The sequence below is a fragment of the Astatotilapia calliptera genome, chromosome 17, assembly GCF_964374335.1.
Source record: "Astatotilapia calliptera chromosome 17, fAstCal68.1, whole genome shotgun sequence".
Lineage (NCBI taxonomy): Eukaryota > Metazoa > Chordata > Actinopteri > Cichliformes > Cichlidae > Astatotilapia > Astatotilapia calliptera.
Genome location: NC_137438.1, coordinates 33,704,977 through 33,732,184, shown reverse-complemented (window position 1 = coordinate 33,732,184; position 27,208 = coordinate 33,704,977). Strand labels below are relative to the sequence as shown.

The window sequence follows — 27,208 nt, the reverse complement described above, 5'->3', positions numbered from 1 at the left end:
GTCAGCTCAAATGAAGAATTGAAATATGACTGAGGTTTTTCTCAGTGTAGGGGCTCATTGGACAGGAGATAACCACATTTGATTCCGTTGCTTTGAATAATGTTAATCCGGAAAAAAGCAAAGTCCATTATTCATATTCATCTCTTTTCATTTGGCCCCACTCCTGATTTTGTAAATATGATTTCTTCAGCTACCACCCCCACACCCCTTTTTTTTTCCAAAGCAATCTTTATTCACCAGTGAAGCACTTTTGAAATTCCTCTATCTGAGAGCAGAAACCATTACCATACACAGGTTTATAAGAAGTAGTCATTAATGCTCTTTTATGGTGGCCTTTTAGTGCCAAAAGGGAAGCTTTTAATTCTAAGGCACGGCAGCCTGGCTCTCCTTACTTAATCCGGAGGACTGGGTTGTGTCGAATGTAGCTTTCCAAGTGGTCGTTTTTCCATCTCAAACTCCAAACTCGCTACAAGAAGCTGTAGGTTGTAATGAATTGCTTGTGATGTCCCCCCTCGTGCTGTGACAGCTCACTGGCAGGGAAAAAAAACAACAATTCACACTGAGGTACAAACAGATATATGATCACAATCAAAGATTGTTTGAAGGCATAAAATTTGTAGATTAAGTTATTAAACTTTTTGCCAGTCATTATTTAAAATTCAGTGATTTTTTTAGCATTGTTTTTTTCAGTCAAGCACATACGTGGCATTTTGATTTATTAAGCAATCTGAAGTATTGAATATGTGAGCTCTTGCCCTTGCCTAGTTACTTCTTTATTTTGTATGCATAGTAACTTATGGCAATGATGAATTAATTTCACTCAAGCACAGAATCTGTGATTATTTTAAATGGTAACCATATCTAGACTTGATCAGAGAGCTGTGAGGAGTCAGCAGACTGTGAAATGTAATTTCTATTATTATTAGATATATATTTTTTTTCATTCTGAACTCACACACCAAAAGAATTCCATCCAACCACCTGAAATGTGAACCGATAATGAACGGACGTCTGGGATCACAGATTTACCGGTCACTTTTTTTTCCTCCGCCCTTTCTTTTGTGTCATCCTAATGAAAATATTTTTTGCAACTCATGCATGTAGAATGTGAAAATGGATCTGTGTTTTAGATAGACACAGTGGAGAACATCCTCATGCTGAGAATGGATAGCCCAGGGACTCTGAACAAAAATTCCTCAGTGTTCCCCAGACTGTGTTGGAGCATTGGAGACAGCTGTGTATTCCCACTAGATGGATTGCCAGTGTCATAGTGTGTGTTTACTGCACATGATAGAGCGGGAGACAGGCCAGGTAATGAGGCTACATTAAGGGCTTTTAGAGCTCGCAAACAAAGATGGAGGGCTGCTTCTTTCCCCTTTAATGATAGGTGTGTGTTTTGTCGTGTATGTGCAGAACTGGGAGTGTGTGTGTGTGCGACTAAGGCAATGAAAGGCTCAATTTTCCTTACACCTTTGTTGTGTCACTTCTCCAAAGAAATCGGAGAATTTCTCCAGATTTCTGGGCCAAACGCCCCGTCGGGACACTTTCTCAGATTCCTGACGATGCAAGATTCAACAGTAAATATTTGCTATAACTGAAGAGGAAGCAAGCAATCGAGTGATTGTAGAGTTGCACACGAAATGAGACAAAAGCTGGAGTTGCTCTGAAGCTTTGCAAAATGAAGTGTCTTTTCTTTCTGTTGAACCTCTATCCTAATAGAAATGTTGGTGCCTTCAGCGACAGTAAATTTAGAGTGCTCAAAGCTATCTTCATCTCCTATAACCCAAACGCCGAGTATCACTGTCATCTTCCTTCCCAAAGCTATACGTCTGCAGAATTACCAGCATATTACCAGGTAATAACAGGCTTCCTCTTTGCTTCCGATCATGATAATAAGTGGTCTAGGTTCTCCCTCATTGGAAGATTATGGCTTGAGGAAATGGCATCAAATAGCGGGTGTGTTGAAATGCAGGACACCAATTTATGGATGTCAAACACACGTGCAGGCAAGCCGGCAGCCGGCAAGCCTCACTCATGCAGCAATAAAGCAGCCACATTGGAACGACGGCCTTGGCGGATATTGTAGCTGGAGGTGGCGTGGTTCCTTCCAACCCAGTTGGTTCAGGACAGGCTGAGCTGGGGTCAGGGCTGGTACCCCTCAGGGAGAGGGCACCGTGGTGGGCTCATGCACATATACAGACGCAGTCTTACATGCATGCTTCATACAGTCACGCCCCCAGGTGCAGAGCATTGTCACTCTCGAGTATTGTGCATGTGTTTGTGCGCACACACGCGTGTATGTGTGTGTGTGTGTCTATCTGTGACAGTTCCATCACCCCCACAGTCAGATCCACAGCTTGGTTGCCCGCTCGTCATTGCAGCCTGGCTGTGTTTCTAATTGACATTCTAATTGGCAGATTTGAATGCCGCCTTTAGATGGCTAATTAATTTATCTCACTGCTGTCATTAAGGTTAAAGCACCATCTGATCTCTGCGAATATACTTTGCATATATCTGCATTATCATTATGTTGCAGATTTTATTTTGGAGGAGGTGAGGAAGATTATAGCGTTGAGATTAAGCTGGCCATCTTATTATTTATGTATTCAGATTCAGATTTTTCTAACAGTTTTTTTTAACCCTTTTTTCTTTATTTGACTTTAACTTTTTATAAATAGTAATCTGATGTGAGCTCAGATTTTTCTTTTAAAAAAAGAGTAAAATCACATTGATTTGTTAATATCAAAGTAGCAATTTTCCTTGGATTTCCACCATAGTTTGCGTTGCATTCAGATGTTATTAAAAATCCTCATTTCCTCGTCTCTTATATCTTCAGGTTTTCCGAACATCCGTCGCCGGTCCAAGAAAGAAAGCAGGAAAAAAAAAAAAGAGAGATCCAAGCTCCATTAGAATGTTCATAAAATCATAGTAAAGGCAATCAGACAGTCTTTCTCTGAATATTTTAAACATTGGGCATGTAAAATTTATGCCTAATTTGAATACTTATTAGCCGGCTGATCTCGGCTGCAGCCTTGAGTTTCTTATGCTGAGATTCATCACCGGATTGGATGTCACATTGTGCCAGTCTCTCTCTCTCTCTCTCTCTCTACCTCCCCCCTGAAAACATCACCACCTTCCTCCCTCTCTCCATCCCACACCCTCTCTTCCTCTCGCACTCCTTCACTTTCATTCTTCTCCTCTGCCTTTCTTCGTCATCCCCCACCCTTTCTGTCTATCTCTGCCTTCTTTTACTGCGTCTCTCTCCATCAGTAGTGAGCGCTGCGGTGTTAAACAGGGGCCTGTTTGTTCACAAGCACGCCTTGTCCTGGCCTCTTCCCTATTTACTTGTGTCCCGGGCAGCTGTCGCCCTGCTCTGTGTAATAGCTCAGCCCTGTTTGTTCTCCCTGCCTAGATCCTGTTTATCCTGGCTGTGGACATCCTTTAAGGCCTGTCCTGTATCTGCCCCTCGTCAAACACTCACACATGCACACACACACACAAACACAGTGAAGGGACGTGTACACACTTCTATTAAAATGGTATTTACAGGCCAAAGAATACACACGGTACCCATGTGGGCTGGGCACAAATGCACACAAAAAAAGCGCATTCACACACAATCATTATCATTGTTTGTCCCTCTCTGGTTGCATATATATGGATTCAGTCGTGGTGGTGGTGGTGGAGAAAAAGAAGCTGTAAAAATATTTGTTTTAAAATGTAAAAAGTAGTAATAGGACTGGAAATATTGACAGCTTTTTAAAGCAAGGTTCCTCCATAAGAGAGTCACTATATTATTTTTTTTATTAAAAAGGGGTATATTTTTAAAAATTAATTGTCTCACATTATTTTTTCCCCATTTTAATTTTCAGCATTTCAGAATTTCTTTCTCCTGGACACAATTTGTGATTGCGGAGTGCTTAAGTTGTCTTTTATTTATTGTGAGAACTGATGTTGGCGCTGCTCTTCTCTGCCCCAGCGAAGGTACAGAGCATTAAATGCAGAGGATAATGATAAAACATTTATTACTGGAAAGAGAGGAGGTAATATGCATAATTTATGCTGTTTTTAGCACAATCATTAGTGATATTCATGATAGAATCCTTTCTTCATCCCTTTTTTCTTCTTCTCAATTTTTACCCAAGTTTTTCCATATCTAATAGATGCTGACAGAATTAATTCAATTTCCTATATTTATTTACACTTTTTAAAATGTGGTTTTGACTTGTAAATCTGCCAGCAGAAACTTTGATTGCCTCTCATCCACACCAGGGATATTTATTTTTTAAATGTGGTAAAATAAATGAATGTATAAGGTTTGATTAAAGAAGAGAGTGGAGAAAAACATGATTCAAGCCAATAAAATGAATTATGAGCGTTCTTTCTCTATGGAAGCCTGCGAGGCAGATTTTCTTTAGCCACAGCAAGGATGACAAACCCATTATGGTGTTCATCACCAGCCCTGCACCATGTGATTTGGTGCCGCCTCCTCCACCTCCTCCTCCTCTTCCCCGCCACCAAATTTTAATTTTGCATGATTAGCCTTGCGTCATTAGGCAACTTCATTCAGATGCGAAACACACGAAAAATCGGACAGCTTCCAGACGGCAAATATTTTAAGAGTGCCCTCGCTTCTGTATTTTCTGTCCGTGGTGCCTGGCCGTCCTCAAAGTGCAATGGAGATATTAAGAATTAAGCACATGTTATTTAAGAATCCCATATTTTATTTATTTATATATATATATTTTGCCTTTAATTCCTACCAGTGTATTATGTGTTTTTAATAATGCAAATACTAATAAAGCAATGCAGGTGCTCTGATTTACAGCCAAATTTTAGTGGCTTTAAAACCACATTTAGATATTCTTCCCATTTCAGAAAGCACCAGGACATGCATCTCTTTGTATTGCTTCATTTACACAATGAATGCATAATTGCTCCTCCTGCATCCCCCCTTTCTCCTTTCCCCCCCTCCCTCTTCTTTAAATGCTTTAATTTGCAGAGGGGGACTGAGGGCTTGATAATGGAAGCGTAAAAAAAAAAAAAAATAGGAGGGAAAAAAAGGGGGGAATTGTAACAAGAAGAGCCCTAACCGGTGCCTCTTAATCACTTCTAGGTTTTAAATCATGATGATGCAGGAGTCGGCCACAGAGACAATAAGCAACAGTTCAATGAGTCAAAATGGAATGAGCACCCTAAGCAGCAGCCAATTAGAGGCTGGCAGTAGAGATGGGAGATCAAGCGCTGGTGACACAAGCAGCGAAGTAAGCACAGTCGAGCTGCTGCATCTGCAACAACAGCAGGTAAGTTGTGTTTCTCCCCGTCTCGTCTCTCTTACTCTCTCTCTCTCTCTCTGCCGCTCTCTCTCCCTCACACACTCCGTTTCCCCCTCGCTCTACCTCTCCGCTCTGCTGTGCTCTCTTCTCAGGCAGCGCTGGGGTGTTCTACATAGGCAGGAGGCACAATGAATTATGTTGTTTTGTGTATGTGTGTGTGTGTGGCATTGTTGTTTTTTAGGCATGTGGAAAACACATTGTTTATATAAGAGGCTGTTTAGGTTGTTGGTAAATGTTCTCGGCAGTTTGTTGTGCTGACAGCGTGCTCTGCTTGAAGCTGCTGCCTCCAGATGATGCTCAGAGTGTTTTGCTGCTACTGTTTTAGTTTAGAAATTCAGCTGTTATTTTTTTATTTCATGTTTTGCTTAGTTTTTTTCCACTAGCATTTGAATTTGGGAATATATTGGGGGTTGTTGCTGCCCTGTGAGGCCATGTGAGAAATGTAGTGCGTGTGTGTGAGACAGAGAAAAAGTGCATGACAGAGGGAGAGAGGACAGAGAAAGAGAGAGCGTGTTGGAGCATCAAACGGACCAGTTTGGACAGGGAGAGTGTGTATCTGCGCGCATATGCATGGGTGTGTATGTCATGGCTGCGCTGTATCCACCAGAGGGCCTCCTAACTCGCCACTAGTTGGAGGCTCTCACACAGATGCAGACATTCTAACCACAGACCCACCAGCAGGAGAGAAACCTTTGACCGGGACGCTTTTGATTTATAGCTTGCAGTCTCCGATCTTCACTTCCCTTCAACTAGCAAATACTTTAGATGTACTTTTTATAGTTTTTCCATAGTTTAGTTATTTATTGTATCGATTTTATTAAATGGCGCTTCTTAGAGGCACCGCTGATCACGAATATTTGATGCCTGCTTTTTTTTCCCTCCCTGCCAACACATGTTTCATTGTACCGCTGCTATTCATCTCAGTCACAGCAAGTTGAGGGTGAATTAACTGCAGGGTGCGGGGGGAGGGTGGTGGAGCGGTTGGGGGGCAGGAGTTGTGAAAGTCAGTCGCCAGCAGAGTAAAGGAGTCAAGTGTCTCTCGTGTCTTTTCACGGTGAATGATGGCTTTGACAGTTTGCCAAAAGAGCAGTGGGAGATTAGGTCAGAGGGCCATGCTTTGGGGTAGATGGAGGACAACACCGCGGGTTTTGTAATGATGCGTGCTGTCCTTTGGGCTAATGGTGAAATTTTCATGCGAGTGTGTATTTGTATTTATGTGAATTTTTCTTTTCTTCTTTCTTTTGGTGGCAACTGAAGCCCTGTGGTCAATTTGGCGAGGGCGGAACAATACGTGTCGATGAGTTTCTGCATGTGTGTATACGGGCTATTCAGTGTAGCAAAATGAAGCTTGTCCTGGAGCACGCCCCCCCCCCCCCCCCCCCCCCAAGTCCACCATCACCTCTTCTGTTCCCCATAAGCCCCATACCATCCAAACACCCATTCTCCACAACCCTATTCACCCCTGCTGGTGGCTTCAGCTGCATTATAGCACTGTGGCCTCATCCTCCTGCTTTATCACCACTCTGCCACTCTTCCTACACACACACGTATGATTGGGGTCAGACCTCTCTTTCTCTCAGGCATCACTCGTGCATTTGAAGATGTTGGGTAGATTTCGGTAATTCTCTCTTCTTTTTCTTGACAAATTAATGGAAAAACCACCACAGTGCCCTAGTAAGGTGTTGAGCGCCCATGTGTGACCAGAACACCTCTAAGGCACCTTGACGCAGATTCTTCAAGTTTCTGAAACTCTACTGGAGTGATGGAACACCGTTCTTTTAAAAAGATATTCCCTTTTCTGTGTTTTGATGATGGTGGTGAAGAGCACTGTCTGACATGTCATCTCTCAGAGGTGTTTAATCGGGTTGAGATCGAGTGGGTTTGAAGGCCGTAGCATGTGATTCACATCAGATTCATACTCAAACCACACAGTGAGTCCTAGTGTCCTTTGAAACAGAGCACAGTCATTATGGAAGAGACCATTCCCATCAGGAGAGAAATCCTAAGATAAAGGTGATCCCTGAGAAAACTTTGAATTGCTTTACATTTCATGTTATATGTTTTATTTTATTAAAATTGCAATCTGAGCAGTAGATTTAGAGATATTAGACTGTGTACTCAAAATGTAATTGAAAAGAATGGATAAAAGTGTGTCTGTCAGTGAAAATGAAAAAAAGTGCCGTTAAAAATTTTAAAAAGGCCACAGCACTGAGAGGTGGAAAAAAAGCAATGTAAGCATAAGGTGTCTAGTTAAGTCTGTGAGATGGACATACGGCTGAGAGCTGTGATGGTGTGCGGTTGGGGTTGGGTGGGGGGGTATGACAGTATGCGCCTCGTAAAGAGGCCAGCCCGAGCCTTCTCCCAACCCAGAGAGAGACACATTGAAATGAGCAGTCCGGCTAACAGGTCTCTGGAGGCTTTTTAAAACAGGGGCCCTGTGCTGTTAACTTCACACACTTCCTGTGGTGTGCTCACACTGCAAGCACAGTTCAACAAAAGGATGAGGTTAGATTTAAAAAAAAATATATTTTATATATACATCTGTTAGCACTGAGCACTGCTGCTTTTGTGTGACGGATGTGATATTGACAGGCGTATATGCAGCATGGACCCTGTGTGGCCATATACACATGCATCCATATATGCTTGCACTTTTTTTACACTTCAATGCAGCTTAAAAAAATTTCTATCCACGTTTGCTCCGAGTCCATTTTGAAGGAATGCAGTTGAATGTAATTTTCCACCCACATTTGGAATGACATTGAGTGGTCCAGTGGGTATAGAAGCTGCAGCCTCTCATCACGCTGCTGGGGGGATGATTAATAATAAGCACTGATGAATTCTCCACTGTCCCTATGGGTTCTGCCATTACCTAGCAGCTCCAAAATACCACCTGCAGCTATAATTAGAAAAGCAGCATCTTCAGGTCTCGACACCTTAGATTCGGCCAAAGTCTGTAAGATCAAGATGAAGTAATGCACACAGTTTTTCCACATCCAGATTTCAAAAGTTGAGATTTTCCTTTAATAATAATCCACTATTATTTCATTTAAGATAAAGTGAATATCTTTTACAAATTTGAATGTCTTTCGTTTTTATGCAGGTCATTGTGTTCAGTGTAAAAGCCACACATTTCGTTATCCAGCTATCTGAATAATAACCATTGTCACAATTAAATTTCCAGTCCTTAATTTCTGTCAGGGTTTCATCACCCCGTTCCCAAGGTTGTCTAAATAGACCTAATTTGATTTGAGATCACAGATTAGATACCCACTGTATCTGATTGCAATTTGCCAGCTGCAGATATGTATCAGAGCAAATGATGAATGTTACACAGCTCTAATTGCTATGCAAAATGATCACTATAAAAGCTCTCTTGTAGAGCAAAAAAAAAATGTGCTGAGCTCATAGTAGCAATCTATTTGTCATTGACCGGAGTTAGCTTTATGTTTTAATAGTATATGCTGCCAAGTATGTACATGGAAGTCATGCATCGATCTTTGGGTCTGTAACATAATGCCCTATAATGAGCCTGTTAGTTGATTACAGTGTTCTGTAGACTTAATCCTGCCAGGGTTATCAGTGGGATTGATGAGCCAATGCTCAGAACTGCTGCCCTCCTTTAAATGGGCTGAGTTCCTACAGTAGGAAATATATTGATATTCAGAGCAAGATGGAGGCACGGAAGGCTAATGTATTATGGTTGGGTCAGCCACTGTAACCAAAGACAGCTGTATGAACAACCACTGCGATCTGCTACTAGTCTAAAGACTTCACTCATTAAAATCCAGTATAATTAGAAAATGCTGGCTTCATATTTTTGTATTTTCATAAACCTGCTCCTGTGATTTTTTTTAAATTAATTATATTTTCTTTTTTGCATGCAATGTGCTTTCTGCTTGCATGCTTGCTGGCCAAATATTTATTTTGTGCAAAAGGTGCCACTTACGGCTGACAGAGGCAGAGTTCTACATGTTGGTAAACTGGTTAGGTATGCGTTTTACCGTTTTCCTGAGGCACATGATGCAGCAAAATGCAAACTATCCAACCCCATTTAAATGAGTGCAGCATTTTGACATAAATTACAATAAGTGCGCCAAGGTGCCATCTTACTTCTAGGCTACCCCTGTCGCTACACAAGAGCTAGGCAGTGGTCCAACTTGAGAGTGACAGCAATTAACCTGCCTTCCTAGCTGTTTAGCTGGAGGAAATGGAAGGGATGAGAAATCTGACAGCAAGTGATGGGTAGTATTTAGGGTTTAGGGGCAAATTAAATTCTCCCCAAAATGAAAGTCATTAGGGAGAAAGTTACCCCACAGACAAAGGACAAAATGACAATGTGTGTGTGTGTGTGTGTGTGTGTGTGTGTGTGTGTGTGTGTGTGTGTGTGTGTGTGTGTAGGTGTGCACGCTCTTATTTGACAGACATATGAGCTCATCTTCCTCTTATAACAACTCAAGTTTGTTGTTTAGTATAAACTGGGTACTGACACACAGTCTTCCCCTACCATCCCTTCCCATAAACAAGCCTCGAGCATCTTTCTCTCTATGCCCTTCACCTGCCTCTCTGTCTGTCTCCTTGTACTGTATTTGAGAAGCAAGAGACACACACACACACACACACACACACACACACACACACACACACACACACACACACACAGACAAACACGCACATACCTAAGATGCAAATCTGGGCTTTGCCCTTGAGCATAATTTAAAGGCCTAATCACCCAGACTGTCCCTTTGGATGGAATAGGGAAGGAGGGAGGGGAGGATGGTGTCTCTCATTTGCACCCTTACACAAAGAAGCTCATTAGGTTTATCTTTCAGGCCTGAGATTGCCCCACTCAACTGTGTAAATAAGACACTGGCCCTGGCCTGATGCATCAATCACCTCTCAGGACAGGAGAAAGACCTCCACTGAAATATGAACGATTTCATAAAGGAGCCTTTTGTTAACCATCATCGTCTGTGTGAAGATAAGGTTTTTCTGTAAAGGCAGGAGAAGCATTAGGAAAGCAGCATGTACTATATGTCTTTGTAAAATTATTTCCCCTTTCAGCGAAAAGGCAGTTCTTCTCTGGCAATCCTTGTGTCTGACTTATTTACAATGAAAGTCATCCTTCTTTTTATTTCAAGCCTGGCTATCAGCAGACAGTCCCCACAGAATAGTACATACAGGCCTGTGACATATAGGCCTGTAGTTTCCCCCTTTGCGATGACACTAAAGATATAGGATGTGAATGACAGCATAGCTGCTGTTTGCTCACGCTTCCCCAGACAAAACACAGTATTATTCTATTATCTATCTAGACACCACCTCTTCCTCCAACTCTCCCTCTGTCTCCCGTTCTCTGCCTTTTCCCCCCCTCCTTCTTATTCTTCAGCTCGCAGAAACCTGGCCTGTCCATCTATGTTTAAGACACATTACATGTGGCCTTCTGGAATTTACAGTGGCGCTCTCCCAGTAACTCCATTTCGTGCGGGTGTCCCTTGAGAGCATGGCGAAATGTCAAGCTGCAAAGCTTGAAAGAGAGACGAGGAGAAAGGGACAGTAAGAGAGCAGGGAAAGCAAGCGATGGAGGAATTGAGAGGCGAGGATGAAGAGAGATAGTGGAAATCTGCTGGAAATAAACACTTACGGGCATCTTATCCTCAAGCAGTTGCAGTAAGGTCAGATGAGTATACGGGTTAAAGGTGGCACAAGAAGAAGAAAACAGATCCTGCTCTGTGTGTGCACGTGCAGGCTTGCGTTTATATGGTTCACCACTAAAAGTTGACTTTAGTGTAACTGTTTATTTTCTGCTAAAAAAAAAAGAATCAAGAAAAGAGTTAGTTTGAGCTCTGCAGCATTCATGTCAGATCAACTGATTTCAGCGCTGGTTCGAATCAAATGATGGCTCAGATGATACCTTTCAAGTCATCCAACTGACAGATCCCACAATTAAGTTAAGTTGATGCAACCCACTTTACAACCGACTTCCACAATAATTCCTTCTTCCATGCTGCATTCTGTGCACTTTATGGTTTGCATGTATGCAGATTGCCCTGAATAAACCCAGTTCTCTTAATCCAAATTACTACAGTCGTAAATAATGATATTCTTTTGACTAACTGAAATATAAAAAGAAAGAAAAGACATTACCATGCAATTATATAGGAATACATTAAATGGAATCTAGTTCATTCAGCTTAGGTTAGGCCTTATGTTTGACCTGACACACTTTTTTCTCTTTTCTTTTTTTCTTATATAGTGCAGTAGCTCAGTGATAAATGACTAAGCCAGCGTTAACCTCCTCCGTGTAAATAAGAGGCAGTCATTCAGCAGCACACACTGTGGCCAATAGTCCTCCAGTCTCTAGCTAACCTCGTGCAGGCCAGGATCAATGGCCACTTCACAACTCATTTCCTTTTACGCCTCCCTAACTGCCCTGGTCCAACTCAGGGAAATAAATGGCACTGGATCTATAAGTCCACTCACGCAGACACAAACACATAAACAGCCACACGTACACACACACACACACACACACTGTGGCATACTCTGAGGGGACTGAGCAATTCTTTCAGCTCAATACCCTTCACAATAATTTATTTGCAAACTGGCTCGGTGTTGAATAGTGTATCATCTTTCGCGGCCTCACAATCGAAAACGAGCATTCTGTCATTGTTTATTGCCACTCCCCTGTCGTCGGCTTAAACTGCGTACCAGTCATTAATATGGTGGGGTGGAGTGTTAGTGTCACACACAGCCTGAATACATACATTTAAATGCCTCTGTTTTCTTCTAATGTGGAGTTAAGAGGAGGATGAAGAAAACACGTGCATGTGTGTGTGTGCATGTGTGTCAGGGGGGTGCTTTCCGATGCATACGACGTATCGCATTGCTGACTGCATTTTCTGGAAATGGTCCCCCCCCCCCCCCCCCCCCCCCCCCCCAAAAAAGGCAAGTGGCTTATAGTCATTTGATAGGCCACGACACCGCTATCCATTTAACAGAGCTTAAAAATCCTACATATGCATATGCTGGGGTGTCTTAAGCTGACAACCAAAAGACAGGATTTGCTAGAAGGCAGCTTTGGAGTGTTGTGAATTTAACAAGCATGTCTAGTATTACAGTTCCTCTCTGCTTTAGTCATGAATAGTAACAAATCAGACTCTGAAACGCATGCCCGATGGTTTGTTGTGTATCACCCCCTCCCTTCCTCTAACTAATATTAAAATGACTTCAAATCTGGTTAAGAAGATGACTAGGAAGAAGAAGCAACATCTTTAATGTCACCGGTGCTCTCGTTCTCTAAAGCGCCCCAATCTGTGCAGATTCCAGGTATCATCAGTTTTTTCTCCTTTTTCTTTTTGTTGTTGCACTTGTTAACACTCCCTGCTGCTCCGATTACCTCCATCCCTGACCCATTTTTGAATATATAAATGGCTCTATCCTTCTCCCAAGTTGTTTGTAGTTGTAACACTACACTCTACAAGGGGAGGGGGAGATGGTCTTTACACATTGCCTCCAAACACTGTATACATATGTAAGAGAGCCAGCTGGGCTCTCAGCCCTCTCCTCTTCACAGCTTTTCATACAAATGTAGTAAATAAGCTCAGGCCGTGGGGAATTTGAAAGCTCCAAACAGGCAAACTGACATGTCACTTAGCGCTGGCTTTGGCTCTCTTCACTGCAGGCTTTAGAGCTGAAGCTGGTGGCTTTTGAAAGTTTTTCAGCCAAGGTCAGGTCCTCACTTTTGCAGTCAAGGTGGAGTGCTATCTGTATCATTTACAACTTATTAATAATAATGCCAGGCTTGCTGTATTTCTACATTAAGACAAATGTAACAATTATAAAGTCAGTCAGAAGACGCTACTTAAAATGCATAATTTTGGGGTAAAAACAGAGAATAAGATGTACAGAGGTTAATAATAGAAGTCACGCTGGGAATCCATTTCAGTAGAGATAGACAGGCCCACCTTTCTCCAGCCTGTGTTCATGCTCAGACAGCCTGCCATTCCTCATCAAGAACTAACCACTGCTTATTTACCCACACTGGGGACTTAACTCACACGAATTGATCAGTGATAGCAGTGGAAAGCTGCTTGTTCCACCCTAATAAAAATGACGCCCATGAGCATATGCAGAACATGCTTTGTGGGCTAGGCGCAGCACTTCAAGCTTGAGTAGACACTAAGCTGATATTGGTTTCACGCTTGAGTCTGTAGTGCGAAATCTTCCAATGGAAAGCCAGAGATTTGATTGTTTCTGCATATGCATTTATCAGAAGTTTACATGATAAATATACATTAGCCTGGTGGCTTGGCCATGCGTGGTATTGTTTCTGCGATACTATTCTTTGTGCATTCCTTTTCACCTGTTTGGACTTCATCATCCAATTCAGCGTGAACCCGATAATCCTAATTTGCACAAAAACTTCAAATGGATTTGTAGGAGTTTTTCTTGCATCGTTAGTCCTCGCCAGAATTTCTGTCACAGCAAGGAAATACTTCTTTGTTGGCACAGGTTTTAAATGTGTGAGGAGAAAATTCCTCAGAAAATAACTGGAACTTTCTTTTTTTTTTTTCACAGAGTATCGCATAATTTAGACTCAGAAGTTGAGGTCTCTATCATTTGTATAGAACAACCCCCATTCGCCCATTGGCTTAGCCCTTACTTAATTTTGTAAGGTTTTTATCAAAGTCTTAAATTATGTCATTTATCTTTCATACAAATTTTAGCCATAGGTTTTATTTATTTAATACCCACTGTAATTGTTCTGTCCTTGTATGGAGTGCTATGAAGGGAATGATCATGCTTTTGGCACATTTATCAAAGCCCAGAGAGGGGGAAAAAAAGAAAAGCAAAACGGAGGCCCTGTTCTCACATAGTCACCAGACTAAGAGTGCGACAGAGTGATAAATTTTCTTGTTAGGAGAAATTACATCCACTAACTTGAGCTACTTCAGCATGAAATTGAAAAAGAAGCATTTCTTGTGAATTTCCATTCTTGATTCAATGAAAGATGTAGATTAGCCTTTTGGAAAAAGGGTGGGCACAAGAATGAAACTAAAGAAGTATGATTCTGCTCACGCTTGCTTGTTCTTAGAAGCGTGATATAGGATGCTGGAAAAGTCTTTGTTTATGGAAGTAAGGCCCAGTCAGGCTGTTGGCAGATTAAAGAAAAAAAGTGTTTAACATCTCTTTCTTTCTTTCTTGTGTGAGTCTGTTTGTGTGGTATACATTTATGTACTCAAGCACAAACCTTGTGCATTTTTTTTAACATTTTTTTTTTATCAGTAAAGCTTTCCAAGCCTCTTTGTCTACCTCACCCCTGTCACAGTTTGTGCCCATGATAGCTCCCTCTCTCCATCTCTTTCTCAGTTTTCACACACACACACATGGGTGCACACACACACATTTCTCCAGACCCAGCTGAGTCTAGTAGCCTGTTCTAGTGAGGGTGGTGGGGGCTGGAGGGTGGATTACTGATTGATAGACGCTGGGTGTCTGAGTGGAAGGCAGATAACTATATCTTCTGCTGCTCACTTAAAGGTCAAACACACATTGCTGTAATTGGAATATTCACAAGGCAACCGCCGAGGTACAATGCAGATCGGAGGAAAGAAAGAGAGGAGGAGAAGGAGTGCAGGACAAGATAGGTGTTACATAAGAAAAGAGATTGAGAGAAAGAACAGGGGGAGTGAAGGTGATCCATTGCCCTTCCATAGGCAGATGCAGCGGCTATTTATTGAGCTGATCTTTCGGGGAAGTGAGGCATTCACTGAAAGATACATTGCCCTCAATGGAGAGCAAGCCTGGATGAGGAGACAGGGGGCTAATGGCAAGACCAAGTAGTCACATAAACGTGTACAAATGGCTATTAAAAGTCTGTGCTCCTTTGCTTTAGTGGAAGGAAAATTGGATTGAATTCGGTTGGGCAAAAAAGACGTACGTAAAAATCATTGCAACGGATTATCTAAGGCCACACACGCAAAGTAATTTATATGCTGTTTTGTGATTGCTATCTATACGCAAAATAATTGCTTGAATTGGCTGGAAAATTTGCCGTATGTGTGGGTGAGATGAGTTCATTCACTAAGGTCAGGGTGCTCTCTTTCGATGACGCCAGGAGAGAGCAACACTTAGACTCGACACTTAACCTGAGCTCTCCAGGATGAGACAGACAGACACTTATACTATTGACCTGCAACAACAGAGCCCCCAAGACGGGGGTCTTATACAGATGCACTTAAGGCTTGAGTTGCTTATGCACACTCACAAACAAATACTGAGGATTCTAAATGATATCACCCCAATTTAAATGAGTTTTCCTTGGCATGAAGGGTGTAGGGCACTGCTACTCAGTAGCTTTCCTGTTTTCCCTAATGATTGTTTTGTGTGAGCTTTGACTTGGTATTTTTATCAATGGTATAATGGGAGAGGAATGCACTTAAATGCAGTTTACCTACCAGGGATGCTCCAGCTGAGGTGTGCTGGGGTTTACCTAACCTTTTATTTACTCTTATGCTCCTGGACTTTGTTTGTGCACACGCATCTTATGTACAGTGCACAGACTCACACATTTGTGTCAACACGCTGATCCTTTCTGGTGTCTGCATTTTGCAGGGTGCTGATTATTTACTAATCACCTCTGGTTGTTTATTTATTTATATAAAAGAGTGTGCTTTTGCTTCCTTAATAGCTACAGTAAGCAAAAGGTGAATACTTCTATTTTTAATATAATGTATATACAACATGTTCTGGATAATCAGCATACTACTTTTAAGAAACTGGGTCTAAGCAATTGGGGTCTTTTTCCCATAGTTCCAGTTTTTTTCACCCAGCTCAGTACCTTTTCCAAATGAACTATGGCTGGCCTGAATGCCACATTACATATCAGTTATTCATCCAGCTGTGTGAACTCTACTTGCCGGGAACTGTGAACAGTAGACGAGCCATAATCACCTGAGAATGAAATCAGGCGCAAAAAGAGCTATTCCATGTAGAGACGGGTGACAAATTAAAGGAAAAAGCATCTTAAAGCCAGAACAGCTTCAAAGCAACTTGGCATAGATTCACCAAGCCTCTGGAACTCCATTCTTCCAAATGATATTCACCTCATTTGATGTTTTTGATGGTGGTGGTGCTGAGATGTAATGACCACAAAGCCAATAGCATATGATTCATATTATTTTCATTCTTCCCAAACCTCTAAGTGATCCCTTGTATAGAGACATTGCCATCCTGGAAGAGACCAATTGAAATGTTTCTTCACAAAATAAAAAGGGTCACTCGGAACAACTTTTTATTGATTGGCTGTGAGCTCTAATTTGTTCCTGACCTTTCTATGGCAGCATATGAACATGGTGTTTTGCAATGTTAATGCGGTGGGAGAAACAGAGAATAAAAGCTATAGCTAATTCCAGGCTTGCTTTTGCAAAGAGAAGATTTGACCTCACACAAATTGTGTCATTTTCAAACACACACACCTCTGTCTTGCTCAACTCACACAAATACGTTCCCAGTTTCTCCTCTCTGTGTCCGTCTCTATTTTTCTTGCTCTTTGTGATAGTGTATTGTGGAGGTTTGCTGTTGTCAGGCTCTAAAGGACTTCCCTTGGAACAGCAGTAGATAAAGACCTTTGCTGAATGGTCCTGCTGTCATCTTATCTAAATGGAGTTGTACAGCACAGGTCACACTAAAGACAAGCCACCGGCTGAGAAACAGCACAAGGAAAGCAGGTACATTGTGTGGGTAAATTGTGTTTCAATGGTGATGAAGCATGGAAGAGGTGCACTGAGACAATGGATAGAAGCAGTTATTATCTCTATATGATTTGGAAAAAGTAAGAAATTATAAAGTCGAGGAGCAGCTATGCTTATTGTGATTACTTTTGTGGTTCAGGTAAAAAAAAAAAAGATCTATAGCCTGAAAGTAGAAAAACTACTGCCGTCCTTTGCTAGAACAGATACACCATTGTACTTGCACAGAATATCTACAGTGACACCAGCAGGAGGTAGGATGTTAGCGACTGTTAGTGGTTGCAGTGAGCGACAGCAGGCTGTGCTCTCTTGTTATTGCTGGCACGGGCCTCAGAGTGTCTCAGCAGACACATCGGTGCATATGCACTCTTCAACTTTCAGCCATAAACACGCACACTTTATCTGTGATGGGCAAAACAGACCCGCGTTTTGTCTTTGTTGGTGGAAAAATAAGCGTGAGGTTACACAATGGAGCTTTAGACACCCCCGCGCCCCTCCTACCGTTCGCGCTCGTCGCTCCAGTGCGAGCCTTCTTCCTGGGGTAGGAGCGAGCAAATTCATCTCGTCAATCCTCCCGGGACGGTGTAGCTATGCAGCTCTGTTTACTGTGGTAGAAAGTTAATATAAATTTTCATCAGTGGGAGAAGTTTACACATACGATTCTATTTGTCCTTCATTATTAGCACCTGAGTCTGGGGCTGGGTAGGCATAATTGTCTACAGACACAGGCCAAATAGATGCAAGGGAAAGGCAAATAAGCACACCCAAAAATAATTTGATGCTTGTGTGTTACAATCCTCTATCCTAAGAATTCTTAATCTAGAGAATCAATAAACAAGAGGTGAGAGAGGGCGGAGAAAGAAAAGATGAGAAGAAGAAATGAACAATGTGATATGAGCAGGCGGAGGGAGGCGAGAGAGAAAGGAGTTTGACTTGAATTCAAAGTGCAGCAAATAGGCGATAAGGAAATGAACAGTACAAGCAGTCAATATAAGTTTTAGACATAAGTAACACAACAAACCGATCTAATTTCTATTTTCGGCTAAATATCGCTGTATATAGACAGAGGAAGCTGAAGTTGCTGAAAATATTGAGATAGAGGTAGCAGAGTGGGACACAGAAGCCCATTGTTCTGCTGGATAGCTTTACCTCTGTCCTGAGGCCCAAGCAGATTCTCCATGGACCTCTCCCTCCCTTTCTCTCTCCCGGTCCCTTTTTCACTTCAGACTGTTGATTTATTGGCTCATACATTAAAATGCTCATTACTCCTACATACTTTCCAAATTCATACTTTCTCCATTCTTCCCCTTTTCTCTACTCTTTCTTTCTAAGATTTCACCCATAGGTTTCTATAACTTTTTAAAAATGCAGCTTGCAGATCCAAACACCTCCATTAACTCTGCATGCTGCTATCTGCAGTCAAAAGAAGTCATCATTTTTTAGTTTCTATCCAACCACTCAACCAGGCGGAGTTGACTAAAACCAGCTGTGTGTTTTGCTCTGTTTGGGCTTTTTGTGGAGGTGATAAGAGAACAGAATCTGGAGCTATGGTTGATGCACCGAGGCACTGTCATCAATCCTGACCTTTTATGAAGAGAGCCTTTCAACTCCTGTGACTGAGTTACTTAAGGCGGGTGGTATCAGCAGCATCTGTGTACTGTGATCTTACACACACCAGGCTTAAAATTGATACCAAATGCATTAATGTGGTAGAGAAAGTTTCACAGTGTTCTCACCCTTGCTTGTGGAATTTTGTTGCCTTGTTGCCTTTGCTTTGATTTATCGGCCATAGCTTCTGTGGTCAAAAGAACCTCTTTGTGTCTGTTCTGGGCCCTCTTTGCCACTAAATGAACATGCAAGAAAAGACAGGTGGTAAGTAGCAGAGCAGAGCTGGCATCAGTGACAACGGACATGCTGAAATGAAAGGGAAGTGGATTGCAAAGTGGCTTGCAGATGTGGAACAACTGTATGCTGGAAACAGTATCAGCTGATCCATTAATTGATGTGGGGATAGCACTTGAATTAGCTGATGGGATCTTCAGCAGCTCCTGCATTACGATGAGCTTCCAGGACTGCAGCTGAGCTTGATTTTGTGGCCCGCCTGAATAAACTCGCGCTCAGTTTAATTCAGCTTCAACTTCAAAAGGGTTTCTGTAATCTCAAAGCTATGCCTGTTCTTGCATGGAAACCCTGTGCTGTTCTCTGGTCGCACTTTGCTTGTTTTCACAAACTCCGGGCCTCACTTTTGCATTCAAACATTGTATGGGACATCTTATCCTGTTTCCCTTCTCCTCTCATTTGTCTATCCTCTCCAGCCAGCCCCTCCAAATCCATATCCATCCATCCATCTGCCCTGAATCCACTTATATAAGGAGATAGGGTGTAAATATTTTGGTATGGAGTGTCAGCGCATATCTTCCCTGCCAGCGGGCCAGCTGCCTCAGTCCAATCAGCCATGTTTGTTTGTTCAGCTTAAACTGTTTGTGCCTTGTTTTCCATGGCATGTGACTCCCTCTAGCTTGATAAAGAGTCATACTTTTTCTTTTTCTGCACACACACACCCTCCCCACAAACACCCCCACCCCACCCCCACCTCGCTCTTGTGTATGTGTTCCCTGAAAGCAGATAGATAAGCCTGCTGGTGCAGTACTGTGTGTGCGTATGCATCAAGAGTGTATGTGTGAGAGTTGTCAAAGCTGTCAGCGTGACTGGAGTTGTTCTGGCCGACAGTCGAGTGTTGAACAGCAGCCCTTTTACTCCCTACAACACACACACACATACACACACATGCATACGCACATAACATCTGTTCCGCACACCACAGAAAGGCTGTGTTATTATGATGCAATCCTGTTCCGTACTGATCAACAACTATTTACAGCTACTGTCTGGAACATGCAAACATCCTGTCAAGGCTTGGGCGCTGTAAATAAGTACCTGTTGAGGCTAGCTTATTTCATCCCTGTGTCATCATTCCAATATTGGCTATATCCCCCTAATAACAACAACTCCCTATGTGACTGGAGCCAGGAAGTGATCTACACTGTCCAAACACAATGTCACAGCCCTTCAAATATATCCAATTCCAATGTCATGGCTGCGTATTGTGCAGTCTCCAGGTGGATTTGAAAAAGTGGCATTCTTAGTGGATGACTTTTTTTTTTTGTTCCCACTCCCCACCCTTCTCCCACCACCACATGCAATAAGCAATCTGGAGATTCGTAATGGTTTGGCCCAGTATTACAGGGCCTCCTAATGTATTTCATGCTTGTTTAAGATCTTTGCATGCTCCTTACAAAGGTGTGCTATGATGGCTGTAGCTTATTACCCAGTTCTGTATAGAACTGTAGTTCTGTATAGAGCTAGGAGACTGGGGGGGTAGTTGTAGGTGAGGGGTGAATGGATGAGGTTTTTTATTTTCAGTTTTCTCTCTCTCGCCTTCCTTCTGTCAGCCCCTTCTCACTCTCTCCTTTTCTTCCTCGCCGGTGATCTCTGCATGCCTATTAATGTAGAAGAGGAATGCCTGTGTAAACATTCTTGTTTCTCTGTTCATTTCGCATAATAGTTGCCTGTATCGCCTTTCTCCTGACCTCACTATCTGAAACCAATTACACCAGATCCATTTGGGCTGAATCTTATTTTCATAAGGATCCCCGTGTCGCGGTCTCGGTTGCTCTGTGTTATTTTCCCTCCTCCTTATTTTTTTTCCAACCTCAGTGATGGATATCAACATCAAATATGCCTCTGAGTGCCTTGTTATTTATATAGCAGGCCCTGGCTCTCTCTCCCTCTCTGTCTGGCTAGCGCTCTCATTCTGAAGAATGTGTCACATTGTGCTGTTTATACAATGTGTGCATTAATAGACTGGGGATGTCATTTTTTTGTGCATAGCAACCCAGGTTAAATAGACGGTGCGTCTGTACTCGTCTGTGTTTTTGTCCGCTCCAGCAGCTCTTCAGCAAACTTTTGATGACTTTCCTTGGCATTTGGTGCTTTTTCGTGCTTTGAGATGGGCTTCAGCTTTACCATCTCTGTGGAGTGGGAAGTGGGTGGCACAAATTGGTGCTTTTTACTGTAATGGCAGAATACTCAGAGCCGACGAAAGTGAGGGGACGGGACTTTTATTCCTCCCTTGCCTTCCACACCATCACAGGCTCTCTGAAAAATAGCTAACCCCACTTCCACGGAAGAGGTGACAGACAGTTTGAGACATGACAAACCACTCTGGAAAAGTTTGGCCGGTGTTGATAAGGTCTGTGTTATGTTTGGAGAGGGACTCTTTATGCAGTCTGAGCAGACTTCTTTTCTAATAAGCCTGGTGTAGTTGATCTCTCCGCTTCACCCCCATGCGTCACCTCTCACGCCTGCACCTCCCTCGGTATTTACTCGGCGTGGATATTGGAAGCGCAGTTAAAAACATCTCTGTCTTTGTACTCGTGACCGTGTGAAATATATTGAGTGGCTCTCTTGACTTTGGGTATAACACAGCGAGTCATTATTGATTCGCACACAGATAAACATTTCCCCCTGACAGATACCTTGAGCTGCACTCATCAAGCAGCCTTCCCTCTAACTACTGTGTGCAGGACTCAATAAGCCTGATAATTACTTTGATTCACCAATCATGGCGAGATTAATTAGGCCCTGTGTTTTTAATTAGCGATGTGATTGGCTGCATTCAGAGAATTTGTGTTGTCTTTCAGGAAAAAGAGAGTCAAGCAGTGTTTGATTTCACATCCAGTTTGTCAACAAAACTTTATGTGGCTGTCTGTGCCTGCATGCTGCAGGTGTTAATGTGCATTTTAGTGTGTGTTCCTAAGAAAGGCCAAGGCTCAGTTTACAGATGTCACATGCACACATGCACACACACACACATACACACACACAAAGCAATGGCAACTAGGCTCATCTTACCAAGGAGACAGATCAATGCAGTTAGGACCCAGTGCCAGTGTAATGTGTTTGTTTACTTCAGTCCAGAAAGCCTGGCTCCTCCTGAGCAGCCAGACAGAACCCCCACACCACCACCACCACCACCTCCACCTTTACAATCACCCCCCCCCCCCCCCCCCCTCCAGTTCTGTCTTTTCATAATTGATCGAGGGGGTTGTCTGCATTCCCAAAGGGGTTAAGATGGGGCAACTTTTTTTTCCTCTCTCTCTCCTGCCTCCTCCTCCTGTTTGCTCAGGATCTCAATGTACTAGTTCAAACATTGTTCCCACCAGCTGGCAGAGCTGCACCATATGCACGCCCTGTCAAGGCAGCTGTTGTCATGGATACTGGCAAGCGCTGGAAAATAAAATGAGCATCCCCGATTCCTGAGGAAGTGTCACTCTCCATCTGAGTTTTACTCCCCCCCCCCCACCCCATTTCTTGCTTCTCCTCCTCCTCGTCCCCTTCTTTTTTCATCAAAAAAGCCAAACACCTGTGAAGTTGTTGTTTTGTGTGCATGTGCCCCCCCCTCCCTCTCTCCACTCCCACTTGATGCTCATGGGCCTGAACAATACAAGGTACACGCTTGTGTGGAGCAGCAGCAGTAGTAGCAGCAGCTGTGCACAATGTTCTTTTCTGCCAGGCTCTTTCATCCATCTGCTCTTGAAGAATTTGAGTGAAGCTGCTAGCCCAGCTGCCGCCGTTACCTGTGAAGCTGGTGCTTGCTCGTCGCACGCATTCAGCGCACACAAGCAGGCGGGGGGTGGGTGTCTGTAATCCCATCAAACCCTAGAGAAATAAATTACGCCATATCCCAGCAGTCTCTCTGATTCCTATCATATCGATGTATGGCAAACACATCAAAGGGTGTTGATGACAAATTTCGCAATTTACAAATAGGATTTTTCTAATTTTTCATGTCATGTGTAAACAGCTGCGAACTAATTTCATCAGGCAGGGAAAGGCCTCTCGTCCTCTACCGATCTATTCATCTTTCTATCTATCACCCATCCGCTGCGCATAAGCACCCTTAATGCATAGTGTAAAACCTGGGCTGCTAGTTAATTCACTCTAAATGTAATCTGATGTTGATTTTGTCAACTTTAATTACAGCTCCCAGGGACACTTCACATGGTGCTGCCTCTACTTCAAATTGATATTATGAATATGCAAATGTGGTAGTAATTTGCAGAGAGAAGTGGGTATTTCAGTTGAGCACACACTAGACAGGTCAATTCTACTCTGCCTTTTTTTTTCTCCTGCCCACCGCCTCACCCTCTTCCCCACCCTCTTCTTCAGGGTTGCTTTAGACAAACTGTATTTATCCTTGCTCACAGCTCTGTGAATTGTTACTAAAACATATCATAGTGTTAACCACGTCACAATGAAAGAGGTGATATTTGACAGGCCTTTCGCTCAGAGATGACTGTTTTCATCTGCGAAAATTTGAATTATCTCTACTGTCAGCTTTAGGAAATCTAATAGTTTATTTTCCTCTGCACCTTTCTTTCTTTCTTTCTCTCTCTCTCTCTCTATTTCTTTCTCTTTTTTTAACACTGTCTTTTGTCTTGTGTTTTTTTCTACCAAGGCTCTACAAGCAGCGAGGCAATTACTCTTGCAGCAGCCAGGCAGTGGCCTGAAATCTCCAAAGAGTCAGGACAAGCAGCGTCCACTGCAGGTAAAGCAGCTCCCTGTCTAATCTCTTAAGTCCATCCATAATACATGCTCCCCCGAAAAGAAGATTTCCTCTGTTGCACAAAGTGTGTTTGATTTGCCAACGCAATCCTTGGGCCCGTCATTGGAATCTTAAAGTCTGGACAAGCGGGTCCCCGGGAAGCTGAAGCGTCACACAGACGCGAGAGAAACACAACAGAGGCAGATCTCAAGGAGCATTGTTTCATCTGTAGGCCCTTTGCCTGTTTTCGAGTATGTGATGCATGAAACTGTACAAATACACCACAAGTATATCCCAAGGTTATGTGGTACAATGACAAATTGGCTTTTCTACACTGGATCCATAATGCTGTTGACACAAGAAAATTCAGAGGCTAGTTATTATTTGAAAGCCACGTCAGCCTGGATAGTGGGTTACACAGACAGCTAATTTTAACTTCCTCTCATTTCCACTTTTCAACGCTAATTTACCTTATTGATTTGTAGAGCTGTCTATATCTGATGCCAGTGATTTTGAAAAAGGTCACTCTTGTACACAGATGCGCACAAACACACACACGCGTGCGCAGTTTCGCGCTGACGCCACACTCGCACATATATACATTAACAGTCCTTTCAGTCCTCCGTCTTCCTACTCTTAACACTTTTCTCACACCAGCAACTTGTTTCATTCAGTCAACTAGACAGTTTCTGCTTGAAATTATGTAAGGCCCCTTGACATCTGCTCTGTGTTTTTATTAGAGGATTTTTTTTTTTAAATTTAATTTATTTTTAGCCGTTTGAAATTGAAGTGTGGGAGTTTATGCCCTCCACTCGGCTAATAAGTACTATCAAGGAGCAATGGTTTACCTCATTAGGAGCTCTGTGCATTTCATTAATAACAGGGAAATTGGCGTTAACCTCACCCGTTGATATTTTCACAGAGTCTAACAATGGCGACACCTTCAATTGGAGTCACACCCCTGTGTGCCTAATTACGTACTGGCTGAGAGATAAGGTTGGCAAGGACTAAGTCTTCCCTTCCTTGAAATAATTTGACTGGGGCTCATCAAAAGCATTAATATTATCAGTATATTCTCTTGCAGTGGCATGTTTATTTATTCTACTATATATTTCTATATTTAGCTGTGGCAAAGGGGGTTCATCAAGAATAAGCTTATTGTTGGATTTCTCCGTTTGAGTAAATGTATGCCAAACTGAGTAAATTGAAACAAATGGGAATCTGATCTGCAAATGCCTGCACAGTCACCAAGTACAGTACATAGCATGAAGAACAATATTGAACGAGAGAGTTGTGTGGGTGCATCGTAACCGTCAGCCCACGTCCAAGCCCCTGCCTCTAATAACACCAGCAGATGGTAAATATTGAATATTTACATTTGCTTACTCCATTCTTGACTCGTTGACGATATGAATCAATATGAATCAGAGGGCCCTGCCGATCGGCCTGTCCTCGGCTCCCAGCTAATCTATTTGTTGATCCAGCTTTTATTAACATCCTCACCTCTTTGTTCCAAAAAGTTTCCATTCAGCAGACTGTCACAGGAGAGGCGCTGCTGCCAGCTCACCCAGTGATGCACAAACAGGGCTCAGTGCATTCTGGCCCCAGATTGTTTTCTCTTTTTTTTCTTTTTTCCAGCGGTGGATGTGCTTTTGCTTGAATCCACTCATTTCAAATGACATTTTAACTGTATTACTCCTTTGTGCAAATATCAGTATAAAGCGGTAGAAACTCTTACTTGATTAAAATGCTTTTTTTTTTTTTGTTTTGCTTTTTTTATTGTCTCTCGTCTCATGCCACATTTTTTTGTGTTCTTGTCTTGAGGGAGTTTACTCAATAAAGCTGCATTATTTACCTGGATTATGAGGCCGCAGTGGGTGCTGCAGCGCAATATTTTATTAGCTTCACTGCTAGATAAGAGTCACTGGCAATCAAGCTACATGTTTTCCACTAGAGGAATCACGCGGATTGATCCCCTTGTATGATTAGCACAGCAGAAAGTGGGAAAAGGATTAATATTACCATGACATCCTGCTTATGGCAGAGATACTGATAAATCCTCTGCTTCTTGTTCTCCATCTTTGGTATTTAAGAGCGAGAAATGATCCATAGATCACGGCATGTAAATTATTTAGTACACAAGCATCTAAGTGCCTCGGCTTGCAGTTTTAATTACTCGTATTAGCGGCTAAAGGCTCTCGCCTGACTAATTCTATCCGCTTGCTTGTCGCTGCTTCTCAGAAGTTGATGATGCGGAGGCAAACAGCTCTAGCGTTCACATGCACACAAATTCACATGTACGGGTGAAAAAATAAATAATAATAATAATAAAACAGCCCCAAAAACACACACACACAAAAACACACTCACACAAGCTGCTTTTCCACATTTGCGTAATGTGACAGGTCTATTATTACACAGTAAGCCCACGGGAGCACTCAATAAACACCTATTTCTTCCTGTAAATCCCCTGCCTCTGCTTACACGGCTCTCCTAAGGCACACAACACCCTCTCGTCTCTGCTCCTGTCTCCCCTCGCTCTCCTCTTCTCTATGCCAATACCAGCCCCCCCCCCCCCCTCTCTGAAAGGCATTTATACACTGACATTTGGAATACAAATAAAGAAACGCGGACAAGGAGAGGCGGAGAGGATTACAGAGGCCTATGAATCTGACAGTTGTTTCGCTCGCACCATGCATCTACGCACAGCCTGCACAAACACAAGCACAGCGACAGTTGCTTAAAGTTTTACATTGCCCGAAATGACTTTGTTCAGAACGTGTTTGTTAGCGGCCCTATTGATCATTATCGATAAGAAACAGAGCAGAGCTCTGTTAGTGTAACACCTGCTGGGTGCAGGTTTTGGCTCACCATCCACCAGACATCTCAAATAAACTCCTCACTCCTATCATGATTGCTTCAGGAGCCACGTGTAAAATAGCCAGAATGACCCCAAACCCTTGCAAGTGACTGTGTTGGATGGCATCCACCCGCCCCGACCCCACCTCCTGCTACTTAACGTCCAGTTCTAAATCATGCAAAATCTGAGAGCTCGCCCTGAGCAAGTGTTGCAACTGCTGCTGTGTCACCTTTCACACCATCGAGCTGTGACTACTTTTTCTACAAGACTAATAACCTCAGCTCCATCTGTGCAAAGCTCAGCTATGAATGAAAATATTTAAGGTTTTATGGTTGGTTTATGGATCGGCAGAGATGTTGGTTTAGCCGTGTTTTCTGTAAATTTGCAGCTTCCTGCCCAGGCCAGTCACACCGGCTGCGGGCACTGGGCCATCCTAGGAAGTGTCACACTTTTTAAAGGTCAGGTCCACACATTTCACTACTGAACCAATATCATCTCAATAGCAGCACTCATCTGCTTATTGGCTTTCATCCGGAACACACGCACACACACACAGATGCAGGGAAAAGGGCTGTGACGCCAGGCTTAAGCATAAGTTAGCCAACTCCAGTCTGCGTGGCTAAAGGATGCTACTTCACATTTACATTTATGA

At 42.8% G+C, this 27,208-nt stretch overlaps 1 protein-coding gene across 17 annotated transcripts in view; it reads left to right on the top strand.

Moving 5' to 3' along the window:
• Window positions 1-27,208, top strand: part of foxp2 (forkhead box P2) — a 101,569-nt gene that overhangs the window by 39,367 nt on the left and 34,994 nt on the right. For 9 of the 17 annotated variants that reach the window (XM_080292126.1, XM_080292124.1, XM_080292128.1 and 6 more), the window contains one exon: window positions 23,610-23,699. Coding sequence is in view for 9 of the 17 variants with exons in the window: in XM_080292122.1 (XP_080148248.1) it covers window positions 23,610-23,699 (90 nt within the window). In the remaining 8 variants the exon portion in view is untranslated. Of the gene's footprint in view, window positions 1-4,978; window positions 5,304-23,609; window positions 23,700-27,208 lie in introns of those variants that run through there. The other 8 variants (XM_026147617.2, XM_026147621.2, XM_026147620.2 and 5 more) reach the window with 2 other exon arrangements.